The 27,416-nt window shown below is 43.2% G+C and overlaps 1 protein-coding gene across 1 annotated transcript; it reads left to right on the top strand.

Annotated features, from left to right (window-relative positions):
- Positions 1-5,847: 5,847 nt before the first annotated feature.
- On the top strand, positions 5,848-26,564 carry arhgap9 (Rho GTPase activating protein 9). Its single transcript, XM_068742267.1, has 21 exons — positions 5,848-6,072; positions 6,425-6,623; positions 6,737-7,131; positions 9,135-9,386; positions 9,678-9,687; positions 10,036-10,115; positions 13,319-13,384; positions 15,732-15,869; positions 15,964-16,062; positions 16,559-16,620; positions 16,735-16,822; positions 17,202-17,297; positions 17,584-17,682; positions 17,841-17,946; positions 18,296-18,415; positions 19,533-19,631; positions 21,042-21,119; positions 21,314-21,367; positions 22,005-22,139; positions 22,978-23,083; positions 24,814-26,564. The coding sequence occupies exons 1-21, from the start codon at positions 5,848-5,850 to the stop codon at positions 24,998-25,000; spliced, it is 2,694 nt and encodes an 897-aa protein (XP_068598368.1). The 3' UTR covers positions 25,001-26,564.
- The last annotated feature ends 852 nt before the right edge of the window (positions 26,565-27,416 follow it).

Genomic DNA, 27,416 nt, shown 5'->3' with positions numbered 1-27,416 from the left:
TGAATGAATATTATACAAGCAAACTCTCAGAAAAAGTTTGCAATGTGTCGATGCAGGCCGCGGGCGTCATTGTAAACACAAGTGTTGCATCAGCAAACACTTGAAACGATGGCATCACACACACGAGCTGTTATGAGCCACAAGAAACAAATAGCGCGCATGCCGGAGACGCTGATGATGGTAGATGGTGACAGAGGCTGTTGTCATGATGATAGTAGGGGGCATGAGCCAATGGCTGCTCCACTGTCATCATCCGCTGTTTGATTGGCTCCATTTACACAGCTAATCACAGAAAGAATCCAGCCCACCTGTTTAGCCGCATACACGACACATGCACACACAGATGTGCTTTCAGACACGCGTTCGCACAGCCAGCCAGCGAGCCAGCCAGCCATCACACAGGGAGACACACTGTGTGTTTCAGCGTCTCGCTCTGTTCTGATCATCAATAATTCATGGCTTTGGGAGGATGAAAGACTGTTTAGGCTTGAGGCATGTGTCTCACATGGAGCGAGACATCAGCACCACTATTTTAACTGTGCATCCATACACTGCGTGAACGTCAGGGCTGCTCGACGACCCGAGAGGGGACTGATTTCTGGAAAATTGATGAGATTATTTACTGATGAATACCAGGAAGTTCTTACCTTTTTTTGGGTTTTGTTTTTTTTACCGGAGAGCTAACACTTGATCGTGTTTATACATTTGATAAAGAGTGCTGTAAATCATCCTGGATAAAAAAAAGTTGATGATTTCTAAGTATTAAACGATCTGGGGAAGTCAAAGTTTAAGCTTTGATTTTGTGACTGGATTTTAGGAGGAGTTCCAGGCACTTTAGATTCCTATTCTGATATACTGTACGCTTCTGTTACGACTCCTGTAACCCATAATGCATGACGTGGATACGTGATGCAATACTTCACCTCTCTGCCTCGCTTGGTTTCAAGATGGGACTTTAAGAAGGACTAATAGCAGCCGTTTGGCTGATACAGACATGAGCGCGGCTGTTTATTAACATCCAGTCACACGTTTTACATATTTGAGTGATGAACAAAGTGACTGAACAATGTCCGCCGTGTGGATCAGCCCATTCTTCTTCCTCGTTTTTCTGTGAGCCCGTTGGTTATAGACATTCATAAGTAAATACCGTACAGTCTACGTGCAAGCGCGCGTGTGTGTGTGTATGTGTGTCTGTTTGCTTTGTGTATTTGGATATGGTAGCGCGCGCAAAGAAAAGGCCTTTGAAGTTCCTCATTCATTCGACTCCTCTTCCCCATGTCTCATCTCTCTTTGAAGACCATGTAGCCATGATTATTAAAGCCACCCTCGGTTGACTTCAGTCGTCTGGAATGAATATGGATGTGATACGACACCAAACTTTCCACCGGCGCCATTCATTCCTCTCCTGTCCTGCTGAGTTTTGATTGGTCCTGAGATCTTAACCTCTGAGGGAGTTGAACTGTCATCTAGGGGATTGCATTGTAAGACCTTTCCCTTCATCCACATAAAATGTGGTGCTCTTCTCTCATGTATCACCCGCCACTTTATAATCTATGTGCTGCTTGTTTGCATCCATCCATCCCTCCCTCCTGAGCTCAGTCTAACCTCAAATAACATCGACACAGAAAGTTGCCTGCAGCCATTGTACCATGTGATGATGATTCTACTTTGTCCAGCGGATTGAAAGAGAGAGTTTTTTTTTGCTTCACTTTTACCTTCACTGTGCAATGATGCATGGGCAGGGTTTTAGCCATTTGAGTCGCTGAAGGGGGGGGTTCTCTGTGCTCACCTTAAATCTATGTTTTCCATGTGCAGGCATGCAGGGAGAAAACAAAAACACCAATCGTCTCCATCACATTAACATTAGAAGAGGACCTTTAAGTGGAGTCATTCCACATTTCGCATCACCTCATTTTCAACAACTTCGAAAGGGTTAGATATAAAGTCAATCACATCATGCACCAATCAGGAGCAGCTGTTTAAGCTTTTATACAATTACATGTCTGCAGGGATGGATTATAAATGTCAAGAATATTTCTCGTGGGTTTTTTGACCATTGTGCCTGAACTATAACTATAAAAATTGATGTCTGCTTTGCAAAATGTATGACTAAAGCAAGAAAACCTACCAGGAACACCTAAAGCCTCTGAAATATTCCATCCAGGGACCTTTGGGATAGTTGATCTGACTGAAAAATTGAAACGCTGCTGGTTCAGAATTACACTCTTTACCCTGGCGAGTCTGTTTTGTGTATGAAGATATTTATCCATGTTTTATTTCTTTATTAATAATATTATTTAATAAGAACTCCTCTCAAAAGTAGAACAAACAAATGCTGTGATCATTTTAAATGGACATCATGTCCTTTGCTCCTCCACTAACATTCAGTTAATCTCTGATGCCCGATCTCTGATGCCCCCAGTGTTGACCAGTCGGCTCTGTGTAAGGATCAATAGCTCAAATCAATCAATTGGATCGCTGGTTGCTTTCACGTGAGAAACACACAGGTCCTCGTTATGTTCCTCTTTTTCCATGTTCAAACATCGTTCACCTATGAGTGCATGGTATGCTGGTGACACCGTCACCCAAGGTCAGGTCAGCAGAGGTTGAACGCACAGCGGCAGGAACGCTGTGTGTGTGTGTGTGTGCGGGCATGAGAGATGCGTGTTTGTCTGCAAGATTTGCTTCCTTTAACTTTGTTGCCACTCCTGCTCAACAAGCTCGTTTGTGTTTCCCCCATGCTCTTTGTCATCCCGCTATCAGTTACCAACGCTGCCTGTGCCTGCCTTGCAGAGTGGAGAGACGACCACGTTGAAATAGAGTCACTTCAGGAGTGAGTGGTGAGTTGCCGTCGTTCTCTCCCAAATTGCATTGCCCCTGTTTCTGTGGTTCAGCCTGACCTGCAGGCGAACGTCTGAGCTGGAGTGAGAGCACTCAAGCAAAGACAGACACTCAGCTTTTCTCCACTCCCCTTGTCCAAGTTCGCTCTCATCCTCTCCCATTCCTTTCCCCCCATGACTTGTCTTTAACATGTTTAGTGTGCTGTTGGTATCATCAGCCCTGTGCCCTCAGCTCCTGGCACAAACCATCTTTGCCTATCAAAAGCTTTGATGGGACTGTGTGTGTGTGTGTCTCTGACACCATATGGTCCCCCACCCCCCCTACCATTGGGCGCATGATGCCAGTGTCCTCTCCACTGGCATCCAACCTGCCAAAAAAAAAACATGCCTTCACCTTATTCCCCATTTTGTAGTAATTAATGATTCTCCATTATCACAAATGCTCTTTTAATGTAGTTAATTCTCTTATGCATTTCCTTAAAGTAGCCTTTTAGACTTCTTTTGGGAATAAGTCAGGAATAATTGAAATCTTGAGTACGGTAATGTGCTGAGATTGGCCTGAATTCCCTTTTACAAACAGAGCCCGTTGGGAGTCTTTAATGTACCTAAACAGTGAATAACACAACCCTGCAGTAACTGTCTAATTTGCACATCACATCTCACGATGTAGGCTCCTCTGCTTGTGTGAAGTGTTTGTGCATGTGCAGGAACTGTGTCTAATTCAACACATGTTCAGTTGGATGAAGCTGGACATAATTCTTTTATTCTGTGCTCTTTTCCCGCTTCTTTTTTTGTTTCATCTTCATTTTTTCAGTAGTGAAGAAAATAACTCAGTTTGTGGGCAGATTTTATGAATTAGCGCTGCTGTAAGTTTGAGCACTTCTTTGAAGCCGTGCTATGATGTAATTCTTCCTTTGCCCACTCAAATGCTAAATGACACTTTACCATATGCGGAATCAACCGCTGTGCACGCGGCTCATCTTGGATGGAATTGTTGCTACTTAGTGTAGTCCGTTGGGACAACAGAACCAGCCAGCATCACTTTCTGTATTTAAGAGACAACAGACTCAATAAGCTTTAAACGCTCCGTGTCAGAACCGGAAATGATTCTAACAGCAGCTGCGGTTAAACTTTCATGTTGCGTGCAGCTTCCTGTTTGCCTGCTTTGTACGTCTGACTTCTGCCTCCGTCTGCATGTGAAGGCAGTGAGTCGTCATCTCTATGTTTCACCTGAAAAGAAGGCTGCAGGCGGGTCAGACATAATTTTAGCTTCACTTCCGTGGCTGCTTTATACTTGTATAAAACCAGTGTCCCCTTAATCAATGAGGGCTCATTTAGGTGTTTACGTTATTGGCTATTTGTCCTTGCAAATATATATAAAATATAAATTATTGCGAAGCTGGCAATTAAGTGTAATCCGTTGATGGAATATGAGTGCAGAGACCTCAGCAGATGCCAGGCGTTTCTCTTTCTAATGTCGGGGTTTTGTACACGTTCTTTGAGGAGGTGCTTTGGAAATGCTTTTCCAGTGAGTGTTGTCTCCTGTAGCTCCCAGGCAGGCCGGCCGCTCCTCTGTCCATATGCTGGTGTGGAGGGGGGGGGGGGGGGATTTTACTGTCATTCTCTGTCACAGATTCTGTGATTTAATAACAGTAGGATTATCCAAATTCAGCCGGCTAACTCTCTCCTCCATTTCATCGCCCTCACATGGCTCACAGCTCTCCACCCAACCCGAGCCTGCTCTTTTTTTTTTTTTCCTCGACTGTTTTGGTGTATCCTTTTTCTTCTTCTTTGATTTATCTTGTCCATCTCCACTTTCTTACTCCCCTCTTCTCCCGCGTCCCAGCCCATCAACACCCCCACTCAGGTCATGCGTGTCGTTCTTGGATCTCTCTTCTTTGCCGTCTCTCCTTCTATCACCCGAATTCAGACGGGTTGGCCCCAACTGTGACTGAGGAATTGTTGGAAGATGCCAAGCGCTGATTCTCTGTGAGTGTGTGTGTGTGTGTGTGAGATGCTGCATCACTACAGTATACGTTTGACAGAACGTTAGATGTGCTCTTATGTAAGCAGGCTGGGCAGAGCAGGCTTTGGACTGGGCATGCTGGCTCAGGTGGAGCGATGGAGGCAGAGGCTATTTTGGGTGTACTGCAGTCTTTACATGCTCCAAACGCATGACTTATTCATATTCATTCGTATCTTTTACCTACCAGGATTAAAGGACAAGAGAAAAGTAAAGCACTCCAGGCGTGCACAAACATGCTCAGTGATGGTTCTTCCTAAATCGTGTCAGTCAGACTGAAAGCGCAATTTGTTCTCAATTAATTCATTTTCCATTAATAGTTTGAGCAAAATATCAATCAATATAAGATACCACCCCATTTATTTTTCTTTTAAATTCATTTAAGACCTGTTTCTCTCCATTACAGGGATTAATATGTGATTTATTTATTTTTAGTTTGAATGAATAGATTAAATCATAAATCAGATGACCAAATATCAAATCAAAGTTAATCTATAGGTATCGCTTTTTTTCTTTCTTGAAAATATGGGCGAACATTTGATAAAAAAAGTTTGTTTTTTTGCTGATATACAAAGTGTATTACAATATTTACAATGAATGCTAACATGAAATATTTATTTCTAATTAATTTATTAATGCAGAAGTTCGACATCTGTGAGATACACACACTTTCTATTGGACAGTTAATATCTCTCCTTTTTGACAGTATCAAGATGCCGTATTTTACATAGCAGGGATTGTTTTTCTCAGATTAAACCCATATCCATTTTTAGCACTAAAATGATTCGGGTTCTCTCCCCTCACATGACATCTTTTCATTGTTCTCTGATGTCCTCCGTAATCTCTCTCTCTCTCTCTCTCCCTTCTGATTCAGAGCATGGCGCTGACCAGGCTTCCGTCTTGCCTGTCATGTGCTGCTGATCTCACCAGCTTCACCGGTATTACCCATCAGTGCTCCTCCAACAACGCTTGCTGAGCTTCACAATGCTACCCGGGACTTGCCGGCATTCCGTTGGCGGCCACCAGCAGTCTCCGGCAGCCCCTGCGGTGGCCTCCATGGGGGTGACAGTCTGCGGAGTCCCCAGCGGTACAGTGGTCTTGGAGGCCCAGTATGACTACAACTATCGTGGTTCTGATGGACGACAGGTCTGCATAAGGGAGGGAGAGCGATTTATTCTCCTGAAAAAGACCAATGCTGACTGGTGGCAGGTTAGAAAAAAAAAGTTGTTTCTTGTGTCTGTGGAATTGTTTTTGGAAACACGTCGACGTTTGCATCATCTGCAATGTTCTATAGACCACGTGTGTGACTTATAGCTTGAACCCCATTTAAACTCTCAAGCATTTGAATTCAAAAGACATTTAAAGCGCTATCTACACCGGATAATCTCAGGGAAAGATGAGAAAAAGGTGACGTGCTGGGTCCATGGAACCTTGTGGTAAATATTCACTTTCCAAAGGGAAGTCGTGGGTGTTATCAGTCCACTCGCAGGAGCTGCAGCGTAATCAGTGTTTGTTTGGCACTTGGTTGGACTTAGTAGATCTTGAACGTATTCTTTGACAGGTGCGGAGGATTGGCGCAGCCAGTAAAACGAAGCCCCTGTATGTTCCCGCTACATACGTGACAGAGGTGCCCATTGCACCGATCGCCTCTCCACAGCGCCTTGTCATGTCTCACTCCTTGAATTCCAACCTCAAGGCGTTTCCAAGGGTGCCACTTGCTCCCGGCCCAACAGCAGCAATCTATAATGAACAGCATCAAGGTGAAGTATGCGCAGGAATGGATTACTGTTTGTTTGTAATGTGCATTTGTGTGTGTGTGGATGTTTTTCTTGAGTAAACTAAAACGATTCCTCACTTTACGTTTCTTCCTCAGTAAACAAACCTATGTATCGCTCCATGGAAAACCTCAACTCCAACAGTGCCTTCCATGGCCTGTACAACCACACCAGCACAGGTGGAGGACACTACCCCACCCTGCCACTCTCTGGATTTACCTTTACCCCCAACTCTTGCACCTCCACATCAGGCCACCTCATGGTCCCTGGCTGCACGGCAGCTGCCACCACTCGGACAGAACCCCAGAACGCCAGGGTGGTCCCCATGATCACCCGGAGCCAGAGCTCTAGCAACCTGCCTGAAAATCTGATGGAGAACCCTTATGATGAGGTGGGCGGCGGCTTCAGCAGCCGGGTCTACCATAGGATGCCCAGGAAGTCTTGTAGCCAATGGGACATGGTGGAGGCATCTGGCAAGAACAACCATCTGCAGGTAGGGATGGCTGGCAGACGGAATTTAAGATTCATGTTAACATTTTGCGGTGATCAATGTGATTTATAATGAACCACATTGTTTTGAAAAAAATGATAAATTCTCAGCGTTGCTAATCCATCGTTACAAGATCTTAAGGAATAAGAGTTGAACTTTCTCACAATGAAGTCAAAGTAGGACATGACTCATAGCTGTCAAAATATTTGAGGGAAGTTATCTGAACAAATATGTATTTTATTTTAATTTATTTTAATTTTAATTTGATTTGCAAGAGACCGAACCGCAGTCTGGGACTTGATTCCTTCTCGAATTCTTTCTGCAATTACTGTAGTTTGAAGAAATTAAATCAGGTCAAGCAAATCCATCGCACGAAGTTTGCCTTGCAGAAAATGTGTGATAAGATTCATTGTGACTTCCTCTCCTTGACAAAATCTCTAATCTGATGGATTTACAGGTCAGAGCTGCAACACTGTAATAAAGCAGATGGTGGCATCTAGTAAACCAGATAAAGCCACATTCGAAGAGCATTACATTTAATAATAATAATTTAGATTATTTAAATGTTTTTAGTTTTACCTTCATTGATGAGAAGCAAATCATTCTAGTAATAATAATTTGGAACAAAATAAAGCAATCTTGTGCAGTCCAGATTACTGAGTACAGCTGTGATCTGATCTTCGTTTGTAGCTGACCTCAATAATCCTCCACCAGCAGCAATCAAGTTGCCGTTGTCATGACGTCAGAGCCGGCGTGCATTACATCATTAGAGATTACACAGGATCCTGGTGCTGAGATAAATACTGACCGCTACTCATCATCTCTGGAGGAAGCGCCTACTTTCTCGTGAAGGAGCTTTGCTTCCATGGAACCAATGAGGCTAGCTGTGATCTCAGCGGAGATGACAGCGCTCTTTGTTTCTCTCCGTCTCTCCTCCTTTCTGTGTCCATCCATCGCTCTCTTTTTGAGGTCTTATTTGTTTGAGCCTTTAATACCGGCAGGCAGGATTATTGGAACCACATTCAGGTCATAACTCTGTTTCATGTGGAAAGACTTGCCCTCGCCATACATTTCTTTTTATCACACTGACAAATCTTTCTGTTCTGGGGGCAAAATTCAACTTGGAGTCATAAGACAGTTACTAAAAGGTTGTTTCTATGGTATTTTTTCCTGTATTTGTTAATACACAACATTACACACAACACCCATGAACAATGAAGTGACATGAGCTTCTACCGCTCTTTCAGTGCCGACCTTCAATGCATTTATTAACGCAGTGGTGATGTGTAATGTTGAAGCCTGACTCTCAGTCATATTTATCCTAGAGATGCCGGATGATGTTGCGTTCAGGGCTCCGTGTAATTCAATGCAATTCCTCTACAACGGACATTTGTGGGCCTGCTTCTGGACACAGAGACAACATCGTGTTGAACCAGCGGAAAACCTTTGCTGAAGCGTTTCCACGCGGTGACGGGGACCAGAAACATAAAACGAGGGAGAGAGAGAGAAAAATAACAAGGCAGAATCCAGATGGGATTATTGTTCCAGGATTATCATGGATGTGTATAAAACAAATAAGGCACCCACTAATCACTGTTTGCTTTTTGAATAATATGAGGTTTAATTGACATATAAGGCACAAAAACAATACTTACTTATTCTTGTATTTTGCAACAAAAACCTGAAAATGCTGCTGTTTACATTTCTATTTGTAGACCTTTCACACAGTGAATATCCGGACTTGTCATCGCAGGAAAGGATTCATATTTACGATGATGCCATTCTTTTCAGTTGCACAAGTAATCCATGCCAGAGAGCCAGTATGTAACAACAGAGCGCTGATAGTGGTGCATGGGAACTGAGCGCAGCAGACAGAATTGAATTAGGATGCATCTTCAAACATGTTTGGCTTTCAGAGTCATCTTTGACCTTTGTATTCACTATCGAACTTTTTCTTTGTTCCTCTCCTCTTTTATGTACATTCTGTTGCTCTTCCTGCCTACAAGGTCCCAACTGAGTCCTATCTGTCCCAGCTGACTTGGCAGGACTCCCCAATTTACACAGAAATGCAATCAGAGAAACGGCTGTTGCGTCCGGAGCCGCCTTGTCCCGCCGTGGGTCAGCAGCCTCTTCAGACCGTGGACCTGTGGGAGCGGTACTTGGACACGCCCTCGGGGAGGAGCTACTACGTCAACAGCATCACCAAGGAGAGGTCCTGGAAACCTCCGCGCCCCAGCCGTGGACACACCATCATCAAAGTAGGGCATCCATCACAGCCAGCGTTCCCTTTAACTCTTTTTTTTCTTTTTCTTTGTTTTGCTTAAATGTGAATATTGAAAAGTGAATATTGCACAAGTAAATAAATAAATAGATAAACTTGCAATCTCTAATGCATTTGATCACTTCAGTACTCAGTACCTTTGTAAAACTAGGCCTTAAGTCTTCATGGATCCTATTTGAGCCTGTTGTTAATAGTACAGTATTAATACATCGACATACAAGCGCTTTTCTACAAGGAGCAAGCCTGCATGCAATATTTTTGCTTTGAGATGCGCGCACGTTTCCAGATGCTGGTGCTCGATGGCCGCTCCGAGCGCCCTTCACTCGTTCAGTTCAGGTGTATTCGTCTCCTGCACGTCTCCCGTGTTGTGTTTCCATTATTGACGTGATTTTGGCTGGATCTGTGAGCATCTCTTATAAGCGATGGCTCCAAAGAAAGCGAGTGGTAATGCTGGTATTGACAAGAAAAGATGCGTGATGTTGACGATAGAGATGAAGCATGAAATTATCGAGCTCGGTCCAGGAGCAAATGATCCTCATCTGTCAAGGTATTCCTGTAATGTACCTAAGATCTGTCCTGTTTCACAGTCTATATGCTTTGACTCTTTCTCTGGCAGGTCAGTCCAGCACATCGACAGGAATTACCGAAAGAAACCAAACATCTGTCACTACCGCTTCCTGAAGCTGGCAGCGTAGAAACACGCAGGGTAAGAGTGCACTACCTCCGAAAATGTCCAGCGTCTTCGATGACGTTTTGAGTGATTCAGCAACTGGACCGCTTCAACGGCTTCGGTAATTGGAACGTCCCTCACATTAACAGGATAAGCCTGTTGCTGTTTCCAGGAACTAACCCCAGTGCATGAAGTGTACACTGTACACCCAGGAGCAGTGTCCTGCAGACACTCTGTTTGACTTGTTCTCTCTCCTGCGGTCTTATCACTCGTCACACACAGTCATCTCATCTAAATGTGTTTTGAGATACACTCGCATCATTAACTGTGTTAAAGAGAGTTAATAGTTTGTGTGGTTTGTTTCTGTTTTATGATTAGTCATTTGGTTATTCAGAATTGTCCAGAGGCCTCCTAACCTTTATTCTGTTATGTGATATTCTTACTTCCTCCACCGAGGAGGTTTTGTTTTCACTGGCCTCTGATTGTTTCGTCTGTCTGCAGGACTGTGCAGCATTTAGTTGAGGCCTGATGGAATGGTTTGGCCTTGATAAAGGGGTGAATCCAGGAATATTTTTTCTCCATTTTTCTCCATGATTTTCTTCACCTTCATTAACATTGTCAGCTTCTGAAGGCTGCCGTTTCTTTTCACCCTCCTGTCGTGTTTGTTTTGTGTTCTATTATAATACCATATATTAAAAACGAATATAGTGTTTTATCTTTTAATCAACTCAAATTCTTGTGAATATTTTACGTTTTGAACCCCCTGTAAGACTCAATGACCTGAGCCCATGCAACTTCGACACAAATAAACTGTGAACTGTGAAGCCTTATATGGGATAGGTTTTTAGTGACGAGTCATTTTTGAAATTAATGAGAGAGAAAACCTTTAAATGGGTCAGATTTGACCTTAACCAAATGGAAGCATTACATTTAGATTGCTGTGAAAAATCAAAACCACTGCTCATTTCCTGCGGATGAATTTACATGTGGGCTGTTACCGATTAAAACACAGAGAAATGCTGATTATGGACTAAATAAAGAGGATTACATCTTTCGCTGCCCTGCTGTTTACTGACCTACTCTTTACCCCATTTATATATTTATTTATTCAGTCAGTCAGAATATTTATATTTTAACTGCCACATGACATAATAATAATTGTTGGGATAATCCTTGAAGGTGATGTTTCTGGATCCGATACAGATGAGCAGAGGCCATCGCAAGACTTAAAGCCGCTCACTGAACATTCTCCTCAGGATCAATGAACTTATAGGATCTGTCACAGCTAAACTGCAGTTTCATTTATTCAACCTTCTTGTTTTTCTGAGTAAGTGAGTCAGGGTTGTTGCAGACGTAAACGATTTCGCGAAGGGATTTAGCGAATCAGCTGTCAGGAATTTAACCAGACCTGTCAAATGAATCAATGACAGCATCGCGCGGTGCAGGGACACAAGCGACGTGCTTCAGATTGTTAGAGATAAGCATTTTACATCTCAAGGTTGCATTGCCTCAATATTGCATCAGTATATCAAATGTAATATTTCTCATTGGAAAAAAAAAACACCCCATGATCAAAGCATTGATTCCCCCCCCCCCAATCAAGTCAGTTTGAGGTACATTCTGTTGACCTATATGTGTCACTTATTATTCCGTGTTACATGTATTCCCAAACAGGAACTTCTCCAATCGTGTACAACATAATACATACTTCATGACGCAGGTGTTAAAACCTCAGTGACCCATATTACTTGCTTGCACTGGGAGTTCTTCATTGTGGAACTTTATTTTGAAAATACATTAACATTTTAAAAGCAGCAATTGAACTTGCAATTCTGAGACTAGACTTTCTTTATTCTACTGGAATATTGAGCTTTTGAGGCTATGGGGGCTCTGGACTCCCTCAGACCCCCCCCTGACTGATTGTTTAGATTGAATGTGCTGGATTCTCTCAAGACTTTAATGCACTAGATGGTTCTGATTGGTTCACAGACTCACGTTCTACTGTGAGAATAACGAAATGGCAATTTGGAAAGCAAATAAAAGTTACCTGCTGCAGATTTGAACTCACCTTTGAGTAACAGATCTTGCCGGCTTACTTTTTTTTTTTTTTTTTTACTTTTAGTTGTCTCTTGACTTCTCTGCCTGTTGTCTTACTGACTGATTGCAGCACTCTGAACTGCTGCAGGCGTTATTAAGGTGCCAAATTTACATCATTTTGTATGGAGGTCTGTCTTATGTAGTCGTCGCTGGTAGAGTACTATTGTTATAGACTCACTATTGTGAGTCTACAACATTTGTAGATAATAATAATTAGTATTTAATGAGTTCAAGCGTAGAATGACTTTGTAGTCGCCTACACATTTGCATACAAATCCCAGCTGGTCAGCAGCCAATGAGGAAATGTTTCTCAAAGTTCCACTGTGTTTTACGTGACATATGTAATCGCGCTTGGCTGACGAAGCTGGCTTCCCTCTAGAATGGGGAAGTGTTTGCGGGCCGACACCGGAGGAGGAGAAGACTGATTGAATACACTTTGGCTCTCGGAGTTATGACATGAAACACCAGACAGCAGGCTGAAACTCAGCGGGACATTATATCTGAGAAGCGAGAGTAGATCTGGGTGATCAGGGATAATGAGCACCTATGTTGTAAGTTCATTTTATTCCTTCCACAGTGTTATTTAATCTGTTGTTGCGTTTTTCCATTCCGTGTTATTGGAGTGGGATTTGCTCATCACGTTGGAGTGACTAGTGTTGAAATGAAGCTGAATATGTTTCAGTTGATTCTTGCTGATGGTCTGCTCAGAGGGGTCGGTGCTGCCTTCATCTTTGCCCTGACAAGCTGGCACGAGTGTTTCTGTGGATGTGTGTGATTCATTCGAGTGGATCTCTGTGCTCAGCGTGGAGCTGGCAGGATGTAGCACATCCTGTTTTTACATGGCAGTGTGAAATCTCTCTGAATAGCAGCCATAGTGGAAAAAATATTGGGTCACACAAATAGTGACTGTGAAGTCTGTTTTCACCTAAAAATAAAAATGAAAAATACAGAAAGCAAACCGCTAAATTTTATTTGAAGGTGAATGGCGACTTCGCCTATCACCCACCCATAGACAGCTGGGATAGGCTCCAGCCCCCCCCTCCCCCCCCTGCTGTTACAGTAAATGAATGTATGAGTGACAGATGACTTCTCCAACCGTCTTCACATTCTCTTTCTTGTTTTTCTTCTTTTTTTTTTTTAAGATGTCACCTGATTTCCTCTTCGGGAGTTGCCAGAGAAATACTGGTAATGGCTGGCAGGTGAAACAGGTAAAACGCCGTCATTGCCTGAGGGAAAAAATAATAGTTACGGTACATTTTAAAAGTTAGACTGTCTTAACCAGTTCTACATATTTTCCCCACACAACGGCATGTGTGTGTGTGTGTACCCAAGCATAGCAATTGACCGTGTGTCATTGCAAAAACATCTACAGGTTAGCCGGACTGCCGACTGCTATGAACGTGTTTAGCTGGCAACTCTATTCTTGTAATTCATGCTCGCATGCCAGATTGGGACGGTAATCCTGAGTGTTTTTATCAGCGCTTAAAGGCCTTTTGATGGAGGGTACTTTCCTCATGAAAATCGATGAACTCAAGTCTTTAGATTTGCAGAACTGCAACTCCACTGTATTACTGTAGAATACATTAAACCTATGCCAGATATGCTCTTTAGATTCTCAGAGATCAGCATTTATGCATATTAAGGTGGTGAAATAGCAACTCATGGTGTAAAACGAGGCTGTTACCCAAGCAGTTCTTACTGCAACATGTTGCATCACAGAGGGGTGTGGGTTCACTTGGTTTAAAGCCCTTTTAGAGGCCTCGTCTGAGCAAAGGAGCAGATTTGGCTCTTAGTGCTAATCCTCCTTGCATGAAAAAAACGGCAAACATTAGAAGGGATATTTCGTCTGATTGTTGGAACTGGGTTAGAGGGATTGGGAAAGGTGCTTCATTATTGCTGCTGCTGCATGAAAAGTTGAGGTTGTGTGAGCGTTGTGCATTTGTGCACACGTGTATATGTGTGTTCATGTGAGACATTGGAAGCACAAGTATTTGCATGTACAGTACATAAACGCATACAAACATCAGACTGTGCTCTTCCTGTGAAGTGAAGTGAAACAATTAGACCTTCTCTCCTGCTGTTCACAAATGTAAACAAAGTTATGATGCAATGGTTTTGTTTTGTTTTATAACAAATTATTTGAACGTACTGAGGCTGGTGAGTTGTGTGTGTGCTCACACGCTGACCACAGTGAATGAGGTGAGGCTTAAACCATTGTGAGAAGGATTTCCCTCCCAGCAACCATCACCGTGACGCTGGTGCTTTCTGATCCAAAGTAATTATTTTAGACGTTTTTATCGACTCTGCTGTCAATTAATCCAGGAAGCAAAGCTGCCTTCAAAGAGCCTGTCATACGAAAACACATCCTCTGTGGGCATGAGGAACGGGGCGGGGGGGGGGGGGGGGGCAGGCTGTGTGTTTGGTGTCTATTTTTTGTTAGCAGTGGAGCAAAGGACAGAAACTGCCAGTGTTAAAAAACAGTTAAACCACCTAAAGCCATGAAAAATATTCATATCATTGTCAAAATGCAAACACACGTGACATATATGTTGCCTTGAGTAAAAAGAAAAAAATATGACGGAAGCAGCTGTTGATGAAGTGGAGCCATAGGAGGGTTTAGGTCAGTCAGCAAGAACAACAGAGCCACCAATGGAATGAGATCACAATCACTAGAGGTCGTCAAGAATAAATGCAAACAAAAATTTGGACGGACAAACACACATCAATTGAGTAATTTAATATTAGTTTTATTGGTATTGTTAAATGTCGATGACTTATGTACTAAGGACTTTCAACGGAAACAAGACTGCAAGGGCTTTTTTGAAATGCTCCTCTTAGACAGGATGTTTGACTGTACTTGTACTGCTCTAACATTCTATCTAACAAATATAGTCATCATCATCAGATACAGACACACAGTTCAAGTTATGGTGCTGAGCAAAGATCCTTATTTTGCGGATAACAAAGGATTAATAAATGACGCGAGGGGGAGGCAGTGGCTCAGTCGGCTTGGAGATGGGTTGGGAACTTGGGTTTGGTCACCGGTTCAAGTTCCAGTGCAGAAAAAAATAAATACGGCGAGTGGACTGGTGGCTGGAGAGGGGCCAGTCTGCCTCCAGGCCACTGCCGAGGAGCCCCTGAGCAAGGCACCGACCCTCCCCACCCCAACTGTTCCGGCCGTGCCAACTATGGCGGCACCCATACCTTATGCCCTCTCTGCATGTTGCTATATATATACTGTATATATATATACATATGCATGTGTGTGTGTGTGTGTGCGGATTGTTTACAGGGGCCCACTATAGGGTGTGAATGTGTGTTTTTGTACTGTGCGCATTTGCATGCACAATGACAAAATAATTAAAGATTTAAAACTGTTCAAGGCATCAAATATATAGAAACTATACTGAAAAGAGTATGTAGCATCATTGCAGCCGTCCCAAAGAAGTGGGAGTATTTTGTGCAATCTTCAGTTTCTACATCGAGTTTTCTTTTCCTTTTTTTGCATGTCTGCTCCACCCAAATGTGTCACCCTGACCTTTGACCCCTGTGAAGAGCATGCAGCGTGCTGCCTCCTCTGACACCCTGAGCACATTCAGCGCTGATGCCCAGTTCTGTAAATCCGATCCCTTGCGAGATGTAAAGCAGCCGCTCAGCCACTCCCAGTCAATGGTCCTGCCTGAGAATGGCAAGGTAGTCGCCTCAGAGCACGGACATAAAGTTTGTACAGCATTCACAGACACACGGAGAGAAGTTGAACTTGTTGATGATCTCTGCCGTCTTTCAGTTGGTCGATCAGAGCCGAGATTGCTCCTGCAATGTGACCAACATCGTTGTGGAGCCTCCGTCTCCTGAGAGCTCTCCAGACAGTGACAGCCATACCCCAGTGAGTTAACGCTAATTTTCACATCTGTGCATGAGTATAATATTAAATATTGATTTAATGTTTTGCATAGACAGAGAACTCTGGGCCTGCAGCACCAAAAAGATATTCTGAGGACCTTCTTCTTCTTTTCCTACAATGTAGTTAAATTAGCATGCAAAAGTTGATTTATACACACAGCACCCCCAATGAACTTTACCTGGCAGAAATACCCTGTTAAACTAACTATCAAAGTGAATATCATTTAATTTGTGCAAAAGCAAGGTCTCCACTGTTCGTCTGGTATTAATTGTGCTCTCTGGCACCTTAATCGGGGCCACTCCGCAGTGGGAGATTTTAGAGCATGATGATTTTGCATGATGCAACAGTAAAGTTAAATGAGTTTGCTCAGGATGTAGGAGATTACACAGAGCTATACTTTGCTGTTAACTTTGTTGAGTGATGATAATATTAGGGCTTGAGCATTGCAGCTATTAACGTCTTCTTAATGCATCCTCAGGAGCTGGAGAAAGCCGGCCTCTTGAACAAGACAAAGATTGCAGAAGGAGGCCGGAAGCTGAGGTGAGGCGACTTGAGGCTGGTCACCTTAAATACATATTTTTTTATTAGATTACAATTGGAATTTGCTGCGCTGAATCCAATATGACCAGTGTGCACGTGGCTGCTGTTTTGCAGAAAGAATTGGAGCCTGTCTTGGGTGGTTTTGGTTGGAAACAGTCTAGTTTTCTTCAAAGATCCTAAATCACAGTCTCCTTCCAGTTGGGTAAGAGCTCACAGAAACGACATGTTCTTCAGCTTGTGCCATCCTTCCAAAATATAAATGAGGTTTTTCTTTGTAAAAAAAAAACAATCATCATCAAATTATTTAAAATTTCTCAGCCATCTCTTGTGAGTTTTGTTTAAGAGCAGATATCAGTTTTCCCTGTTTTATTTCATTTTGGAATTAAAAATGTTAAGTAATTTCTTAAGTGTGGCCCCTCTCATCCGGGGTGTACCCATGACCCGCAAGGCGACTAAGCGGCTGTAGATGGATGAATGGATGAATGGATGGATGGATGGAAGTAGAAAGAAGAAGAAAAGAAAAGATGACAGATGTTTGTTTGTTCTTGTTTATTTTTGTTTGTTTGTTTTGGTTTAAACAGAAGCCAGGAAACAGTCGACCTGAGAGCAGTGTAGATTTAAGAGGAGCACAGCTTCACTGGGCCAATGAGCTGTCCAGCAAGAAGAACGTGTTCAAGGTCAGAAACGCGTAGCTCAGAATCACGAGGCATCATTTAAAACATCTGATGAAACAATGTCTTATTTGTTCGAAATTTGAATAACACATTTAGACTCTAAATGTTCTCTTGGCTTTCATTGTAATTTGTTGCTGGGAGCTGATGGACAGTGAGGACAATGTCTTCAAAACAAATGTCCCAATACATTTTGATGACAGCTTTTTATTCAAATATATAGCAGACATGTGTGAAACAACTTAGTCAAGTTGTTCCTAACACATTAATTTGGTTTGTAAATGCGTCGTAGCTCAGGACAGTGACGGGAAACGAGTTCCTGCTGCAGTCGGAGACGGACTCTCTGATCCGAGAATGGTACGCCACCATCCAGAGCATCATCGACAAGCTGGTGAGACAACGCACCAGGAAGGGCGTGCATTTAAGACGTGCTCGGCTCCATATTGCTGGATAAAGCGTGTATATTTAGGATAGAATAGTTTCACAATCTAATATTCACATATCACATATCAACACAATGAGCAGCATCTCCCTCTGCCTGCCGTCCAGGAGCGTGAGAATCCTTTGGACAACGTCCTCCTGTACTCCCTGAGGCGGGCGGGCAGCGTGGAGATGCTGGAACACAGCGGAGACGAAGATGAGAAGAGAAAATCCCGTAAGTCATCAACTCGCCCATCCTGACCGCCCTCCACATCACATCTCTTCAGGTTTCTGTCACTCCATCATCATCATCATCGCTCTTTTTTCTCTATACTCTCACACAGGCTTTTTACATCCCTCCATCTTCTCCTCCATCCTCTCCTCAATCCAGCCTACTTACATTTTCACACACCCTCCGTGGCAAATAATCCCCCCGGCAGTCCTGTCTCACCTTCGCCGTCGCCCGGCCCTGCCACTGTTCATCCTCACCACCATCCCTCCTCACTTGCTCTCCTATCCTGCAGCCGAACACCCTACGTTGATCTCCTCCTCGTCCTCCAACTCCTCCTTCTCTCCTTCTGCAGTCCCTCGTTCCTCATCCAACCTGGAGAACACAGAGCGGAAGAGAGTGAAGACCTGCCTGAAGAAGCTAATCCTAAAGAGGCCTCCTCTGCAGGCGCTGCAGGAGAAAGGCCTCATTAAAGGTGGGATTTCTTTTGGATGTTTTTATTTTAATGCAGGTGTCCTTTATTCAGCAGAGTGATGGATATGCATCCAAAATAATCTTTTCTCCACAGCGTGTTTTGTTGATAATGTCGACAGTCTCAAATGATCCTTTGCTTTTGTCTGACGAGTTTTACAAACAAAACGACCCAATAGGAGGAACTCTGCCTTTGTAAAAATGATTTATTTTGTTCTTCAAGTCAAGGTCAGAATCAATCCTCAGAACCACTGAAGCTCTTTCTGAGTGGCGGTGGCCCTACGACTGAGGCGAGAAACAAAATGCAGTTATTTAGCCTTTAAGTCTTTACAGAAATAAAACAGTTATGTTTTGAACCTTTAACTTGATCTTTAGCTCAATGGAGGGAATGATTTTTGATTAAACAGCATCCTGTAAAAAGAGGAATAAGAGGTTCTTTGGGGTTTCCTAAAGAAAAAGAAAAAAGAAAGAGTATCTTTAGTTGTTTTTGCATTTTTTTTCTCCTGTGAAACAGATTCCAGACTCAAACTGGGGATGTTTCATTTACGTGGTCAGACTCACAACACGGCCGGGATGTTCCAACACCTTCCTTTTTTTTTTTTTTATCAAAGATTAAACAGTTGTGTGGTTAACATTGAAAAGCTACAGCTTCCTTACAGCTTTGGCAGGATCCCAATGAGCCACGTAACCTCGACTCATCCTCATCCACCAGGAGGCGTTCCATCATTTTCACTAAACCACCAGATGAATGTTGATCTGTGGACTTTGGGAAATGGGGCTAATTGGGGTCATTCATTCAGTTGTCCTAATAACCCGATCCAAACATACAGCTGCAGTATGCATGAGAGCAAACCGAGTAGTAAGGGGTTGGTGATGACTTTTCATTGCTAACAGTACAGTACAACATGAGTTGCATTGCATCATCAAGGGTGGGCTTCCATCCCTGCTGGGAATGTGGCGGTTTTCTTCTATAATGAAGAGTAAATGCATGAGTGGGTTAAGTTGAGCGTGCAGCTCTTACATCATGTGTCGGCACACTTAGTTTATATATATATAATACTGTAACATAAGAAGCGTGTGTGTGTGTGTGTGTGTTTGTGCCGTCTGTCATCCCTTCTCAGATCAGGTGTTTGGCTGTCGTCTGGAGATGCTCTGCGAGCGAGAGAAGAACACCGTCCCTCGCTTCGTCAGGCTTTGTACCGAGGCCGTGGAGAAGAGAGGTAGAGCCGCCGCCGCCGCCGACACGCAGCAGTTCTCAAATTAAAGTAGACGCACGGGAAAAATCCATTCAGTTCTGTTTGGCTTCACGTTACAGTTCATCCAGGGAAGGTTCGCTGGCAAATGCTTGTGATTAGCCGACTGAAACGCACAGAGGAGTCATGACAGCTGCCAGCCGGGGAGAGATCTAAATGAGACACAATTGTTGTTTAGAAACAGTGCTCAAAATAAATAAATAAATAATACTCACAAAAGTATCAGCATTTTGATCATAAGCGCTTTTAAAATCCTGGGTTTGATGAATTATATATCTTTAGGGAAAACTTTCAGCTGGAAATATTGAGGCTGTGTCAGACTTCAAGGGCAAAGTCCAGTCCAGCAAAAGAAAGAGTCATTATTTAGATAATTTGACAAAAGATAACAATTACATTTGATAGCAGAGGAACAAAACTAGCAAGTATATGAAATATATTAAAAAGATATTTGTGAATTCTGAAGGGTGATTAAAGGAACAACGGATGTGTGCAAATATATTGATTTTGCACTTCTTGTTAGGGAGTATGGACTAGTGTTTGATTTAATTAAAATAAGCTGTTAGTATGTTCCTCATCCAATATCAGATTGCTATAAATAAAGTGCATTCAGATCATTTGAGACGAACGCACCAGTGATGAGGTCTGCCTTTAAGACGCTGAAGACTTCGTTAGATCATGCATTTTGGTTACCAGCAGCACGATGGTGCCTTAATTATCCTTTAATGGCTCTTTGTGTCTGTGAATTTAAAGTGAAAGCTTTTAACGCCGCAGGTGGCACAGTGGGTAGCGCTGTTGTGCTCACAGCAAGAAGGTCACAAGTTCAAATCCAGCTCGGGGGGCCTTTCTGTGAGGAGTTTGCATGTTCTCACCCCGTGTCGGTGTGGGTTCTCTCCGGGTTCTCCGAGTTCCTCCCACCACCAAAAGAAAAACACACAACTTAGGTCCAGGTCATGATTGGAAATGAGAGTTAGTTCTCAATTAACTCACCTGGTTAAATAAAGGTTAAATAAAATACCAACCAATACCGGATACCAACGTTCATTTATCCCTAAAGCACCATTGTTCCACGACTTCTCGGACTGAAGACTACGCTGAAAGAGCAGAAACCCTATCATGGCAACACTTGGTGCAAGTCTAACACCCTGAAATATTGAGGAGTTTAAAAGGCGATCAGTCACAACGGAACTGGAGATTTTGTCTAAAACAATCATGAATTATTTTTGCCTTCTTTTAGACAAACGTTTCTGTGCAACAAAGCAAATTTCCTTGATGCAAAGAAAATGTCTGCTCCTTTGCTCTTGGCACTGACCCTCATTCATACTCAGCAGCTGACCCAGACAGCTCTGCATGAAAGCAACTCTGTGTGGTATGTTGCAGGACTGGACACTGATGGCATCTACAGAGTATCAGGGAACCTGGCGGTGATTCAGAAACTTCGCTTCCTGGTGAACCACGGTGAGGATGAAGGGGAGGCGGGGCGGGGGGGGGGGGGGGGATGTCTGACAGTGAATGAATTCATTTTTTTGGCAGGTAGAAATTGGACTTGTCTCTCGTATTCGTTTTCAGCACACACAATCTTGCTTGCATGCACAAAGCGTCCCAATTAGACGCTGTGGGAAAGCTGAGCGAGTGACTGTTGGTTTTTACAGAGCGGGCGGTGACCACTGACGGCCGTTTCATGTTCCCAAAGGAGTTGGTGCAAGGTAGATTCAAAGTGTTGGTGGGGGGGGGGAGCCGCTGTTCACGTCGCCTGCTTGTTTTGTGCATCGTGTGTTGCGTAATGTAAAGCCCACGCCTTAAAGCACCCACCCACAGACCAGCAGTGAGAGCTGAGCTGCAGCGCGGGCCAGCCCTGAACAGTCTGGGAGCTGAACTGCCATTTGCTCAATGTGTGTGTTGCCATTAGGCTTTTAAGTTTTCTGATGGCTCGGCAGCACGTTCTCACGCGGTCCACAGCTGCCACCAAGTGGATGGATCGGCTCCGTGCGATGCTGTGCTCACTGACGGATGTTTCTCATCACTATTAGAGCCCCGCTTGCGCTATAAATAAGGAGCATCTTGATATAGAGCATCCTTCCTTTTGGTTGTCGCGCGCTTTGAGAAGCGCAAGGCAAGATGTGCATTAAATGTGTCCGTTTGTGCTTCTGTGTCTTCTCTCACTTTTACAGACCGTCTCTATCTCCCTGCCGCAGCTGCAAGCTTCCGTGTTTACACGTTAAAAAGCTTTTTCTCTCTTCACTCTGACTCTTTGTCGCTTTTTCCATATTGCCTGACTGCATTTCTCCTCTCAATCTCTCCTCCAACACCCCCCCCCCCACCTCCCTCCTCCCATTGTCTCAGAGGAGAAGCTGAATTTGGAGGACAGTAATTGGGAGGACATTCACGTCATCACAGGAGCTTTGAAACTTTTCTTCCGTGAGCTTCCTGAGCCCGTGGTGCCCTTCGGCTTCTTCGCCGACATCGTGGAGACAGTCAGTGAGTGGCCGGATTTAGGCTCAAACCAATCATTTGTTTCGCGTCCTGTGTATTCCCTCGCCCTTTTCATGAAATACTTGAATGGCGTCCAGAGAGACATTTGCAATCAATCCGAGATGGAAATCAAAGCATTCCTTCAGGTCCTGATGGCTGACAGATGTCACAACAATAATAATAATTATGTTTGAGGTGAGCTTAATCAAAATTTTTTTTATTTTGACACCACTTTTGAAAGGATACTGTTGGTTTTATTCTGCCTTTCTTCCTGTCAACAAATGCCATGAAATCAGTTATAGACAGACTTCATTATCTTGTCAACAAATGCCATGAAATCAGTTATAGACAGACTTCATTATCTTGTCTGTGGTGTTCTCAAATATATGGTTACGTAGTTTAGAAAATTCAAAATATTCCAAAATGCCTATATTTTCTTCAAATGGTACGACAAGAATACTTGTCGTTTTGTGGACATTTTTTGGCTATGAATTAAAGCGCCCTCGGTGCCCCATGTTAGTTATGACTATTTCACCAATCACAGCGTTGCGGTGTTATAAACGGCATTGCGAGATTCATCTTTTCCTTTTATCAGTTCATTTCCACAAAACTCAAAACATGTATATTAATTTTCAGTTTGAATTTCATGTGAATCCTTGGGATTGTATTTTTTTTGTGTGTGAGTGATCATCAGTTTAATCTTCATCAAACCAGAGCAGTGAAGATTGATGCTAATCAGGTCCGCTGGTTCCCGGCCATCGGGATGTCTGTCTAATAAAGAGCCAGATTGATATGACGTGATGCAGTTGCTGTGATTTGACATGGCTCTCACTCTGTGCTGCAGAGATGTCAGACTACATGGACAAAGTGGATCGCCTGAAGTGTCTGGTGCTCAACATGCCTCCTCCAAACCACGACACCCTGGAGTTCACCTGTCGCCATCTCATACGGTGAGAATGCAAGAGTGAAGCCGCTAAGGACACCTCTGCTCATGCCGATCTTCACTGCGGCGTGTTTTTATTTGCATTTAGAAATAGAAAACTATTTCATAATGGAGTCTATTCACTCGGGACATTTTGGCATTAATGGGATGAGCCGAATGCCCTTGTAGAAATGCAACGTCTCCTCCTGTTAATTTGACTTTTAAACGTGTGGCCACAAGAGGGGGTAGTTTCACTGTTTCACTCAGTCATTCTGGTCAGTGCTGATGCTTCTCAGGATCACTATTGTTATGTTTGGGTCTCTGAGAGGATTAAATGAAGATGAATGTCATACAATACTCTGTAAGCCAGTTCCTTTAACAGAACATATAATGTGTGGGGTTGTTTTTCTTTCTCCTTCTAAAGGGATGTGAGCTCATGTTCTGAGGCCTCTTTTTATGGCAGGGTGTGGTGGGCCCCACAGATTTATCAGCTCTGCAGCTTTCTGTCATTCCTTTCTATCCTCACGCTGTTTTCCATTGATCATTTCCTCTCCCAATCACCCCGTGCTCTGCTGTCTCGCTCTTACGCATCTTTCTTTCCTCACTTCCGCTTCATTCGCATCCCACTTTTTTTTATGTTTCCCTCTTCCTCCTCCTTCTATCCCTTCCTTTCTGTTCTTCTCCGTTCTCGTCCTCCCTCCGCCCCCCTGCTCGCCCCCTTGCCTCACAGATCCCATGAGAGCCTTGTGGTTCGTCTGCTGGAAGGCATACCAACACCACCGCCGCCACCACTGGAACCTCTCTCTCTTCTCTTTTTTTGCCCTCTTCTTTGCTCAATTCTTTTTTTCCCCCCTTCTTCCCTCTCGTTGCTCTCCTTCTTCGCTCCCTCTCTTTTTTTTCCTCCGCTCTTTTTAATGTGGAAGTTTTGAGCAATTGCTGACTGCTTCTGTGGTTTGGTGGGAATGGCATTTTTAGAAGAATGCCTCATGCTGTGGCTAAATCCATTCCTACCCCCCCCCACCTCCAATCGTACACACTCATACACACAACATGCTTCTGCATGATTTTTCATGCATGGTCTGCATTAAGTTACTGAATGTATAAAAAAGATATGCTGACAACAATTTTGAGGGTATTTGGGCAGTTAGCTCTGTATCTCTGCAATCCCAGAGATCGAAAACCGACAGGAATATTTGCAGATCTGCGAGGTTGTATTTAGGCACCGCGGTGCTTCCAGCTAAATGCAAGAGTCTCACGTTTAGACTTCATGCATGAAGCCTGTTATGATGTGTCTCACGTTCACCGTCTTTATTTAGTATTTTAGCACGTAAGCATTGGCTCATGAGCGCGTAAACACAACGTGCAGCCGAGGCTGACGTTTTGAAAGCCATCAACAAAAGAATAATGACTTCAGCTTCAAAGAGCAGTTATTCCAGCTTTACTACAGGCGAGTACAATTCATCCTCAGATGAAATAAATGCACCAAATACGATGACAACGCCATGCAAATGTTGTTGAGACACTGCACACAAAACCACAAATGTCAGCCTCATGGTGGCGTCGTGTAGAAATGTCAGCGGATCATCAGGATGCATCATCTGAAGACCACAGATGTCTGAGCACAGTTTCAAGGCAATCCATCAAGTCGTTGAGCCCAGGTCAAAGCGCCAGAAACAGACGTCCTACTTTCAATGTTTTGTTTTAATATAAAATGTTAAAGCTCTGTCTTTCTTTCTTGTGCTCGTCCGCTCTCTGCAGAGTGCTGGATAATTCAGACACCAACCGAATGACCACGCAGAACATCGGCATCGTGTTTGGGCCGACCCTGATGCGCCCAGAGCGCGACAACGGCAACATGGCTGTGAATATGATTTACCAGAACCAGGCGGTGGAGCTCATCCTCAGCGAGTTTGACCACATCTTTGGATCAAGAGGCTCCTCTTGATCTTTTTTAGACAGAGGAGGCGGAGGTACCAAAAAAAAAAAAAAAGGAAAAACATTTGCCTGGTTCAGAAGAAAGCGCTGCTTCTGCATTTGTCCTCTTTGACTGTTGACTCGTGGTGGGGAAAAAAAATAAAAAATAGATTTCACATTAAACGCTAATTACCGGGTAGAAGAACAAGAACAGAGGAGCTGCTAATCTTGACATCTGGCCTCCACGCAAAGCCATGTGAAGACAATAGTAGGAAAGCAAACTAATTTTAGCTGAAATACTATGAATCCAGACGTAGAGCCCTGTCGGGGAGCTTTAGACGACAGGAGTCATGGGATGCGTCACGATAAATGAAAGTCGATGGCGCCAGAAAATCCTTGTGACCTAATAATTACGGAAGGAACGCTCTATCTGAAAGTTGTGCTGAAACAAAACGGGCCAGAACCGTCTCACTGTGAACACAAAAGCACCTGCAGGACTTCTCGCAGAAGAAATATGCAAGCGTGGAGGAAGGTGTGTGCTTCTCAGCTGAGGTTTTTTATTTTTCTTACAGACTTCAGAGCAAAGAGGAGCTCATTCATTCGTCAAAATTAAAAGCACCGTTTTGGTGATTTCATGAATGCACCATGAGTGTGTGGGACCTTCAAAGCTTCCCTTGTTGTACAAATTAGGATGTATTTTGTTTATATCAGTACAGCCTCCTTTGGATAGTTTTAAATAATATAAAGTTGTAAATATCTGAAAATGTCTAAGTCTAGTAGCACTTTCTGTGTAACACAGTGATTCTAACTGAAACGCCCTGAAATATACAAATATAATTTTAAAAAAGAACAAACTTATTTAATATATTTTATATATTTGTCCAGGATGTGGCCGTTAGGTTGTTTACTCCTGAAGTCATAAGTTTGTGTGAGACAGTAGAATTGTGGGGCGGTATTTAGGTCTCAGAGACGCGGGGGGTGGGGGGGTTGTAAGGCATCTCTCCCTGTGATCGGTGCAAATGCTGGTGCTTTTAATAACATAACAAAAGAAGACCTGGAAATATGTATGTGTAAAAAAAAAAAAAAAACACATTTCTGGATTTCCCCCAAAAGCCTCTCAGTCTCACTCTGTGGCTTTGGTAATGTTATATTGGCTGCGGGTTTGGCAAGAGACAAAAAAGAAGGAACAAAAAAAGGGGAGATTTGGGCGTGGGGGTTCATAGCTCAGAGAAGTTTTATTAGATTTATTTATTCATTTTTTATGTTCATGTTATTTCAAGTCCGGTAAGTTTGTGACAGATGGATCATCTCATCTTTTCTGTGCGTTTTTAACTTCATTTTTTGGATGAAGGAATATTCTGTAATTTGGTAGGAAGCCATTTTTGTTGATTTGCCTCCAGTGCATGTGCAATGGCCACATTATCACCTCGTGTGCCCCCCCCCCCCCCCCGGTCAGTATTACAGCTGCACAGTGGTGTTACTGTGTGGTTTGTATTTCTTATACAGAAATGAGTTCTGATACAACATCCTGATTGAAGTTGGCCGCTGTTTGTTTTAGCGTTCGTGCTTTGTCTCCTTGAATAAATATTTGTTTAAGAATGTTAAAAGTTTGCTAAATCTTTTCCTCTGTTGTATTTTTTCATCCAAGCAGCTCTCCGGGCTGGTATGCTTTTTTAACCTACCAACCTGTGTGCTCTTATTCTTACAGAGTGAGAATGGCTTTCTGTTGAGCTGTTTCATCCGTTTCCTTGGAGAGTGGAGAAATACTCTACACAGAGAATAACTTTTATTTCGTTGTCTCCTTCAAAAATCACATAATAGCAACTATAATGGCTAACAGGCCAGGGCACCTGGCCTTGACATTCCTGCTGTGGCTGACAATTATCTTTATTACAGATAAATCCATCTGTAGCTGTGTTTTGTCATTCCTTCATTCTTTCTTGACAGGCATGCTTGTCGGTCTGTACAGACAATCTGGTGTGCAATGGTGGTGATGTTCAGGTTGCTGTCTGACTGTGGAGAATGTTACACGCCTCCAACATAATTAATATCACCCGTTATAGATGATATACAGTACCGGTAGTTTAAAGTATTGTGTTGCTGCAAGGCTCCCAAAAGTATGTGCTGTCTGCCACCCAGTATAGTTTGTTACTCTAACACTCTCAACCTGCCACTAATCCTAATTAGCACACACACACACACACACACACATGCACGGGACCTGGCTGAAGATCTTTATGTCCACACTGTAAATTAAGGATTTGATAAGTTTTGTTTGGAATAACTTAATAAAACCCATTTCATAACCATTGGAGAGAAACTGTGTCGATCAAAGTGATTACTCAATAGTCTCATAAAACGACAGCAGGATGTTTGGAAATAAAGGACTTAAAAAAGCGATTTATGGAGGTTTTTAATTACAAAATAACCTGAAATTCAAAATCTAG

Source organism: Brachionichthys hirsutus, chromosome 8 (genome assembly GCF_040956055.1).
Source record: "Brachionichthys hirsutus isolate HB-005 chromosome 8, CSIRO-AGI_Bhir_v1, whole genome shotgun sequence".
Lineage (NCBI taxonomy): Eukaryota > Metazoa > Chordata > Actinopteri > Lophiiformes > Brachionichthyidae > Brachionichthys > Brachionichthys hirsutus.
Note: the sequence above shows the minus strand (reverse complement) of the source record. Positions and strands in the feature narration are given on the sequence as shown.

What these genes read in the sequence shown, in the direction of transcription:
- arhgap9 (XM_068742267.1), top strand. Translation starts at nt 5,848, where the DNA reads ATGCTACCCGGGACTTGCCGGCATTCCGTTGGCGGCCACCAGCAGTCT. An exon ending in CACAGTCTCCTTCCAGTTGG is followed by an intron (nt 16,823 to 17,201) that starts GTAAGAGCTCAC and finishes TGGTTTAAACAG; the next exon opens with AAGCCAGGAAACAGTCGACC. An exon ending in CGAGGCCGTGGAGAAGAGAG is followed by an intron (nt 19,632 to 21,041) that starts GTAGAGCCGCCG and finishes GGTATGTTGCAG; the next exon opens with GACTGGACACTGATGGCATC.